The sequence below is a fragment of the Rhinolophus sinicus genome, linkage group LG01 (assembly GCF_036562045.2).
Source record: "Rhinolophus sinicus isolate RSC01 linkage group LG01, ASM3656204v1, whole genome shotgun sequence".
In the NCBI taxonomy this organism is placed as follows: Eukaryota; Metazoa; Chordata; class Mammalia; order Chiroptera; family Rhinolophidae; genus Rhinolophus; species Rhinolophus sinicus.
Genome location: NC_133751.1, coordinates 193466317 through 193475705, shown reverse-complemented (window position 1 = coordinate 193475705; position 9389 = coordinate 193466317). Strand labels below are relative to the sequence as shown.

The 9389-nt window shown below is 55.4% G+C and overlaps 1 protein-coding gene across 9 annotated transcripts; it reads left to right on the top strand.

Moving 5' to 3' along the window:
* The first annotated feature begins 4 nt into the window (after nucleotides 1-4).
* On the top strand, nucleotides 5-9215 carry ATG9A (autophagy related 9A). 9 transcript variants are annotated; one of them, XM_019741755.2, is made up of 16 exons: nucleotides 5-173; nucleotides 1169-1223; nucleotides 1631-1762; nucleotides 1885-1928; nucleotides 2432-2496; nucleotides 3299-3460; nucleotides 3642-3783; nucleotides 4021-4769; nucleotides 4850-5003; nucleotides 5107-5286; nucleotides 5688-5936; nucleotides 6136-6314; nucleotides 6421-6538; nucleotides 7328-7550; nucleotides 7744-7889; nucleotides 8149-9215. In XM_019741755.2, the coding sequence occupies exons 3-16, from the start codon at nucleotides 1660-1662 to the stop codon at nucleotides 8152-8154; spliced, it is 2520 nt and encodes an 839-aa protein (XP_019597314.2). In that variant the 5' UTR covers nucleotides 5-173; nucleotides 1169-1223; nucleotides 1631-1659; the 3' UTR covers nucleotides 8155-9215. The 9 variants fall into 9 exon arrangements, with proteins under 9 accessions (XP_019597314.2, XP_019597317.1, XP_019597318.2 ...); XM_019741758.2 differs by having other exon boundaries at nucleotides 1166-1223; XM_019741759.2 differs by having other exon boundaries at nucleotides 35-173; nucleotides 1166-1223; nucleotides 1853-1928.
* Nucleotides 9216-9389: the final 174 nt, after the last annotated feature.

The window sequence follows — 9389 nt, the reverse complement described above, 5'->3', positions numbered from 1 at the left end:
TGACAGTGAGTGGCAGACAGTGGGCCTAGCGCTCTGGGTCTGGCCGAGCCCAAGTGAGCCTTCCGAGGCCCTGGAATCACCCAGATCACGGTTCCCGAGGTGGAACGCGAAACCGGTTACTGGTATCTCAGAACCCGTCCTGGGCCTGACCAAGGGTGACCGCGGAGCCTTAAGTGAGCTTGCAGCGGGTAACGGGGAGGGGGCGCCGCGGGCGGGGCGGATGCGCGCAGCCGAAATGTTTTGATAGCGGGGGCGCGCGTGCGCGCGGACGTCGGGGCCGCGCGCGAGGTTGTCCGCTCTTGGGAGCCGAGCCCTTGGCCTGGGGACGGTCGACCCTGGGGCGCGCTGGGCTCGTGTCGTAGCGGCTGGGTGTGGGGGGGCAACCCAGCCCACCTGAGGTATCTGCTGTCGGACTGGCTCCATTCTTCCAACATCCGGAGGAACCCCTGAGCCCAGGCCCGGCCTGCCGGGGCTCCATGGGCCCTGGGTCCACAGTCCCCCGGTGAGTGAGTGGTGAGTTCCTTGAGGGCTTGGTCAGCTCCTTTGGACCCAGGGCTCTCACTAACCCAGGGAATCCCACTGGGGCCAGATGGGACCCTACTCCCTGGTCCCAGGGTCTGCACTGCCTGGGTGAGTTCCACCTAGATCGTGCCTGGCTCCAGGGACCTAGGGAACACACAGTTCGCCCAGGATCTGGATCTACATTGCCCCGTCAGGACCTCCCACCCAGGAGCTCCTTATCCATGCCGCCTGCTGGGCGTACAGTGCTAGAGAAGCCGGAAGGGGTTAACCAGAAAGGTCCTCTTCAGTAAAGGTTCTCTTCTTGGGTTTTGGGTTTGGGGATTTGTGGACCCTGAGCAGCCCAATTTCCGAGGCTGAGGGAGAGCAATGGAGAGACAGCCCAGAGGAGCCTCCTGACCTCGCCTGTACTAACTCAGTCTTCAATAAGCCACTTCTTGGGATCCTCCAGCTGAATGAGTGGCCCTGTGCAGTCCTACCAGAGGAAGTGCGGTAGCCCTAGGCTGGAAGCGTGCCTCTTCCCACTGCTGCCTCTTGTCCCATGTTTGGCCTCTTCTTAGTAGGGGGTCGGGATCGGGGGAGGGAGGGTTGGGGTTCTTTCTATCCCTGCTCGCCCCTCTCTGGGGCCTGACACCTTCTCTTCCAGCAGCTGCAGAGCCAGAGCATCCAGGGTTGGAGTGGAGCAGACACTGTCCATGGAGCTGGTAAGGCCATGTGCTTATTTCAAACCTTTGTTTACAAAGTGCTTCCAAACTGCTGGTCTCTTAGGAGACCAGGGTTTTTCCAGGAGGGCAGGGGGAGGGCCCCTCCTCTCCACTGAAAAGAAAATAAAACCACTCCCCCAAAGGGGTAGAGTCTGGCTTCAGGCCAGCAAGGCCTCAGTCGACACTCAGTAAAGGCTCTGGGAATGACTGACCTTATTAGTCAGTTAAGGGCTCCCAAGCCCTGAGCTCGCTGCTCTCTTTTCACTCCTCCTCCTCTGCCTTTGAGCCAAGAAGACTGGTAGTAGAGACCAAGCCCAAGGATTCTTTCTCAGTCGTGGTCTAGTAGGCAGGGCAGTAGACAAGCAGCCCTGCGAGCTGACCGGTCTCTTCTTCCTCATTACTGGCAGGTGGATAAGGTGGACAGGGGGCGGTGGTGATGGCGCAGTTTGACACTGAATACCAGCGCCTAGAGGCCTCCTACAGCGATTCACCCCCAGGAGAAGAGGACCTATTGGTGCACGTCCCTGAGGGGAGCAAGTGTGAGTTCTTGACCATGACAGCCAGAGTGGGGGCATCGGGGAGACTTGGCGGAGGAACGTTGAGGGAGCAAGGGGCTTATGTTCCTTCAGGGCTCTGACATCTCTGCTCCTGTGCCCCACAGCACCTTGGCACCACATTGAAAACCTTGACCTCTTCTTCTCTCGAATATCCTTTGTGTCTCCATGTTGGAGCTGTGGGACCTTTAGGCCCTCTCTAAGCCAGGCTCCTAATAGGAAGTTGGGGTGCATTTATCCCTGGAGGGGGATGGAACTCTTCCTGAGGCTGAAAGACGTTGGGAAATAATGATTGTTATAAATAACGATACCCCATATTTACCAAGAGCTACGTGTTTTTCACTTTGTGGTGTTAATTTATAGGGAACCTTTCTAAGGGTGCTCCTCCTTTTTGATGAGATGCTAATAACCATAATAATTAATGTCTTTTGACTCATTCTATGTCAGCTCTGTTAAATACTTTCTTAGACCTAATAATCCTGAGACACGTGCTGTTATTCCCAATATAACACCACAGACAAAAGCTTAGCGAGGTTAACTTGGCCAAAGTCACACAGCTAGACAGTCATAGAGCCAGGACTTAAACTCAGGTATGTGACACCCAAGTGCTCTTAATTGCTATCTCTACCAACCACTTTTTCTTAAGAATTACACGTTTATAATCTACACCAGAAGAATGGCTTCACTTGTATGCTCATTGGGGAGATCTTTGAGCTCATGTAAGTATAACAAGGGATGGGTAATTTGGTGAAGGAATACATCTCAGTCTTTCCTCTCCTTGAGCCCACCCCTGGCCCTACCTGCCAATACAACTCAGTCCTAGGCTCAAAATTCTACAAACCTTTGTAGTTCCGGGACTGGGTATGGCACCAAAATTTACAGCCTTCACCTTTTTTATCTCTTGTATAAGTAAAGCTTTCCAACTCCTGTCTTTACCACAAAGAGAACTCAGACTTGATCATTTCATCAGTGCTCCAGTGGAATGGGCGTGGTTCAGTCAGAGATGCCAGCCACTTACTTGCGAAAAGTGTCTCTGTTCTGCCTTGGTTGCACTTTAGGCTTGCTGCTGGGCAGAGAGCCTCCTAAGAGGAAGGAGCCATAAGGCCTTGCCAAGGGGATAGGGGTTGAGAAACCCTCCCTCAATAAGAAAACCGTTCAAACCCCCAAAGGGCTTCTAACTACCATCTCAAAAGGAAATTGGGGATTGGGGACCAGAGACAATAATCCTAAGACTTTTGAAGGAGTCCAGTAAGCCATGGCAGAAATTACTATGAGGCAAAGAAAGCAGGCTGATTCTGTGGGGCCTGAGGCTAAGAGCAAAAATAGGAGCAGGTTTGTGCCCGAGACAGTCCTGTGGGGCTGAGCAGTACAGAGAGCCCACTGGGAGTTCTCCAGCCCCTCCATTTCCCAGAGGTGGCTCCCTAATCTTGTTCTGCTGCTTCCAGACCCCTCTGTTTCCCATGTTATTTCCCTGGTGCCTCTCTGACTCTCGGACTGCACCCCCTCTTCCCAACTCACCAGGCAGTTCCTCTTTGTGGTTGCCTTTACCACCTTCCTCGTCAGCTGTGTGGACTACGACATCCTATTTGCCAATAAGATGGTGAACCACAGTCTTCACCCTACCGAGCCCGTCAAGGTTACTCTGCCAGATGCCTTTTTGCCTGCCCAAGTCTGTAGTGCCAGGTAAGGGCTACAGGTCAGAGGGCACCAGAGCCTATGGTTCTGCTAGCAGGTGGGGAATGGAGTGTGAGGCACATTCCCTAGAACACAGACTCAGGCTCAGCCTCACAAATCCTTCATGAGAGCAGCATGCCTGCCAAGACCCTTAAGGGCACTCCTCCTCCTCTTCTTTTTTCCCCATCAGAATTCAGGAAAATGGCTCCCTCATCACCATCCTGGTCATCGCTGGTGTCTTCTGGGTCCACCGGCTTATCAAGTTCATCTATAACATTTGCTGCTACTGGGAGATCCACTCCTTCTACCTGCATGCTCTGCGCATCCCCATGGTGAGACTGGAAATTTGGGCAGTTAGCGCCACAGCCCAAAACTTCTCCTACAGCGTGGGAAGGGTTGGGTGTATTCCTGGACATCAGTCATCTTCAGGCATCATTGGCAGGTCCGGGCGCATCTGTTTAAGGGCTCCATTCAGCTAAGCACAGGGCCCAAGCCTCACAACTAATGCAGGGCAAGGGGGCGAGGTAACAACCCCACCTTTCATACCGTGTCCCTTCCCCACCCCGCAGTCTGCCCTTCCATACTGCACGTGGCAGGAAGTGCAGGCTCGGATCGTGCAGACCCAGAAAGAGCACCAGATCTGCATCCACAAGCGCGAGCTGACAGAACTGGACATCTACCACCGCATCCTGCGTTTCCAGAACTACATGGTGGCGCTGGTTAACAAATCCCTCCTGCCCCTGCGCTTCCGCCTGCCAGGCCTTGGGGAGGCCGTCTTCTTCACCCGGGGTCTCAAGTACAACTTCGAGCTGATCCTCTTCTGGGGACCTGGCTCTCTCTTTCTCAATGAATGGAGCCTCAAGGCTGAATACAAACGCGGGGGGCAGCGGCTAGAGCTGGCCCAGCGCCTCAGCAACCGTATCCTGTGGATTGGCATTGCCAATTTCCTGCTGTGCCCCCTCATCCTCATCTGGCAGATCCTCTATGCCTTCTTCAGCTATGCCGAGGTGCTGAAGCGGGAGCCGGGGGCCCTGGGAGCGCGTTGCTGGTCACTGTATGGCCGCTGCTATCTCCGCCACTTCAATGAGCTGGAGCACGAGCTGCAGTCCCGCCTCAGCCGCGGCTACAAGCCTGCCTCCAAGTACATGAATTGCTTCTTGTCACCTCTGCTGACACTGCTGGCCAAGAACGGCGCCTTTTTCGCTGGCTCCATCCTAGCTGTGCTCATCGCCCTCACCATCTACGATGAAGATGTGTTGGCTGTGGAACACGTCCTCACCACCGTCACACTCCTGGGGGTCACCGTGACTGTGTGCAGGTGGGCAGGGCAGCAGGTGGGAGCGAGCGGACTAGCGCTCCGGGAAAGGCTGATGTCTCACCGTAACCCTGATCTCACAGGTCCTTCATCCCGGACCAGCACATGGTGTTCTGCCCTGAGCAGCTGCTCCGCGTGATCCTTGCCCATATCCACTACATGCCTGACCACTGGCAGGGTAATGCCCACCGCTCGCAGACCCGGGACGAGTTTGCCCAGCTCTTCCAGTACAAGGCAGTGAGTGGAGTTGGAGTTAGGGCCTGCTAGAAACTGGCTGATAGCTCGGTGGTGAGTGCTGGGTCCCTCCCGCTCTCTCGTGACCTCGGTCCCCCCCTTTCAGGTGTTCATCTTGGAGGAGTTGCTGAGCCCCATTGTCACACCCCTCATCCTCATCTTCTGCCTGCGCCCACGTGCCCTGGAGATCATAGACTTCTTCCGCAATTTCACCGTGGAGGTGGTTGGTGTCGGAGATACCTGCTCCTTTGCCCAGATGGATGTTCGCCAGCATGGGCATCCCCAGGTACTGGGTGAGGACGGGGGCAGGTGGCTACAGGCGGTGCTGGCACATACAGTGGCTTTGGGCAAACTGCATAAAGGCACCCCTTCTGAGTAACAAATTACAAATAGCTGCCCTGCTTCTGGGCAGCCCTGCACCAGGGCACCCACTGCTTGATAAACAGGAGCCTGGCTGGATTTTAGCCCTAAATTTGCACCCTTGGCCCAGCTCTCTTGAGAAAGGCACAAGCCAAGCAATTAGTCGAGCATGTGGCCACTTCCAGGGTGGACATGGGCCGCTGCGCAAGATACAGCAGTGCATGGCACTCTCTGTCCTCCTGGGGCAAAACTGCCCCCTAGCAGGCAAGGTACAAAAGGGACTCCTGTCCGAGGACAGTCCTGCTCACTGCAGCCTCCTTTGTGCAGTGGCTGTCCGCTGGGCAGACCGAGGCCTCAGTGTACCAGCAAGCTGAAGACGGGAAGACAGAGCTGTCACTCATGCACTTTGCCATCACCAACCCTGGCTGGCAGCCACCACGTGAGAGCACGGCCTTCCTAGGCTTCCTCAAGGAGCAGGTTCAGCGAGACGGAGGAGCTGCTGGCCTTGCCCAAGGGGGTCTGCTCCCTGAAAATGCCCTCTTTACGTCCATCCAGTCCTTGCAATCTGAGTCTGAGGTGTGTTTCTGGGGACTGGGAAATGATGGGCAGAGTGGACTCCAGGCCCTGGAGTTGAGGACTCGGCATGGGGTGGAAGCGCCTAACCCTCTAGTTTTTCTTCTGTCTGTTCAGTCTGTGCCATTGGGTGCTGACATGCAGAATACTGGGGGCCCCAGAGGCCTCCCTCATGCCCTGAGAGTTCTACTTTCTTTCATAGCCACTGAGCCTTATTGCAAATGTGGTAGCTGGCTCATCCTGCCGGGGCGCCCCACTGCCCAGAGACCTGCAGGGCTCCAGGCACAGGGCTGAAGTCGCCTCTGCTCTGCGTTCCTTCTCCCCTCTGCAACCTGGTCAGGTTCCTACGGGCCGGGCTCCCAGCACCATGACAGGCTCTGGGTGAGTAGAGGTGGGCCAAGATGGGAAGGCATGGCAGTAGTGCCCAGCAACTTGTGTGGGTCTCAGAAATGTTGATGATTGCTATCTGTCTGTGCTGGGGGGACAGGGTGGATGCCAGGACAGCCAGCTCCGGGAGCAGCGTGTGGGAAGGACAGCTGCAGAGCTTAGTGCTGTCGGAATATGCATCCACCGAAATGAGCCTGCATGCCCTCTATATGCACCAGGTGAGTGGGCAGCAAGGGGTGGGCCATAGAACCAAGGTGGCAGTTGAAAATAGAATAGAGGATTTTAGACGTGGAGAAGCAAGACATAGGTTCAAATCCCTGCTCTGCCATTTACTTGCTCTGCAATCTCCATTCCCACATACACCTCCTTTCCTTTTAGCCAGGCTTATTCTCACCCAGGGCCTTTACACACTCGTGGTTTCCGCTGCCAAGAATCCCCTTCCCCGAGACATCCATATGGCTCCTTCCTTCTCCTTATTCAGGTTTCTGCTCTGACCTTGTCCATGAAACCAACACTGACCACCTGGAGTAAAAGCCTCCCTTGCCCACCCTCCTGAATCTCCCTGCTCCATTTTTCTCCATAGCATTTAACACCATCTGACATACAGTATTTTTTTTTCTTATTTGTTTACTGCCTAGCCTCTCCCCACCCTCCTTTTGAGTATATAAGCCCCACAAAGGCTGGGATTTTTGTCTGTTTGGTTCACTGCTATATCCCAAGCGCCTAAAAGATTGCTTGGCACCTAGATCTGCACATTGTTCTTGAATCAAATGACGAGGTACAATGAGTGCCCTTACAACCTATGCACAGGCTTGTTCCAGGGGTCCGCTGAGAATTTAACCTGTAAAACATCATATGTATGTTACACACTATAACGCAATAGGTATTTGGGGTCAGTGATTCTAGGTGAGATAGTATAAATGGGAACTGGCTGAGACCGCAGTGGGGAGCTGCTGTTTCAGACAGATATCCTTCTGTTCTCAACTAATGGGTCCCCCACTTCTCAGCTTCACAAGCAGCAGGCCCAGGCCGAACCTGAGCGGCATGTGTGGCACCGCCGGGAGAGTGATGAGAGTGGGGAGAGTGCCCCTGAAGAGGGGGGAGAGGGCGCCCGGGCCCCCCAACCTATCCCCCGCTCTGCCAGCTATCCTTGTGCTGCACCCCGGCCTGGAGCACCTGAGACCACTGCCCTGCAGGGAGGCTTCCAGAGGCGCTACGGGGGCATCACAGGTATCCAGTGGGAGTACAGGAGGATACAACCTTCAGGGAAGGGTGGTTCTTTTGGGGCATTGTGGGGAAGAAAGAGATGAGAGGGACAGGCCCAGGAGACTAACCCCTCCCCACCCCACTCCGGACAGCCCCAGAACCCTTTTTCTCATTCTTGTTTGTACTGATTCTAAGAGTATGTTTACATGTGTCTCAGATCCTGGCACAGTGCCCCGGGCTCCCTCTCACTTCTCTCGGCTGCCTCTTGGAGGTTGGGCTGAAGATGGGCAGTCGGCATCAAGGCACCCAGAGCCCGTGCCCGAGGAGGGCTCGGAAGATGAGCTTCCCCCTCAGGTGCACAAGGTAAGGGCTCTACGACCCAAGAACAACTGCCAGAAGTAGTAACTTCTAGGCTGAGGTCAAAGCTTTCCATGAGAAGGATGCCTCTCATGCAGAGATACTGCATCCCCTTTCTTCCCTCACCTCTGAAATCCAGGGCTTGTTTTTTTCCTTTGCTTACCTCCCCAAGAATCAAGCTTTTCTTTTCCTTTGTCTCCAGGCTTCTATTGGGTAAGCAGATAGCTGAAGACTGTCTTCACTACCAACTGTTTTCTCTCCACAGGTATAGACAAGGCTGAGGAAGGTCCCTATGCCCCAGGATGGAGGCCACTGTTGTCCTGCCATCCCATCCGCTCGCCATGGAGGGCTTCTCTGAGTGTTGCCTGGCTCCACGCGTGTGGTGTTTGTGTGTTCGTGCCTGGCCAAGGGAGGTGCCAATACTGGGCTTGCCACAGCCCCAGGAGAGAAACTGGGGGCCTAGGAACCAGGGCACACAGGACTGTAGCCTCATCCCTAGGAACCTCCTTGGCTCAGAGTGTGGTGCTAGAAACTGGTCCCCAGCCCAGCCCCAGTACTGCCACCTTTGCACCCACCCCTGCAAGTCTCCAAAGGACTGCCCACCACAGAAGCTGCCAACCAGGGAGAACCTGTGCCAACTGTGGAGTGGGGAGGTTGGGCCTGGACCCTCAACCTCTGCAGCCTCCCTCCCCCAACCCTGAACAGATGAGCAGCTCCGGCTGTGGCCCTTACCTCACCCCCAGTTCTCTCCCAGTGCTGCAGCCTGCTTACCTCTCTCTTTCCTGCACATCACTGGCATGTGTGCTGTTTGCTCCCATTCTGTTCGCTTGCTCCCCTTCTGTTCAGCTTTTGCTTTGCATTGGCGTGGAGGCCCTAGCTCTCAGTTCCTCTCACGCTATCTCTTGACACTAAAAAGGAAGGTTTCTAAATAGCAGGAACAGAATGGAAATTTTTTGCTGCCCTCTCCAACTTTTAGGATGGGCCCCTGGGAGACTGAGGTCTTCCTGGCCCCCATTGCTGCTTATTGTACCTCCCACCACCTGCACAAGGGACAGAGCTGGAGTGTGCCCTCGGCTGTCGACTTCCCAGCAAGAGAGCTCTGGCCTGCCTCCCACTGTCCCCTAGAGGGGGATGGAGGGGCGACCAGACGGATTTGCCCTAGGCTTTGGGCTGCCGCACTGCATGCTGGGACCCAGCTCCTACCCTCCGACCCACCCCTCACCCAGCTCTGTCCGCAGCGGGTGGATGGTGAATTGCGCTACCGGAACTCACAGCGGAACGGAGTGGGGATCGTGTACAGCTTGATAACCCTTAATAAAGAAGGGCCTTTGATCGGGTCGCGACCTTATTGTCTCGCGCGGCTAGGGTTCTGGGAACCAGCGGAGTGGGGGGCGTGTGATGCCTCCAGGTAGCTGGGGACAGGGCCGGGCCCTGTAGGAAAGTGGGCCTATGAGGTCGCTCGGATATACCGAGCTAGCTGGCTAGCAGAAGAGCCGTTTCTGACCC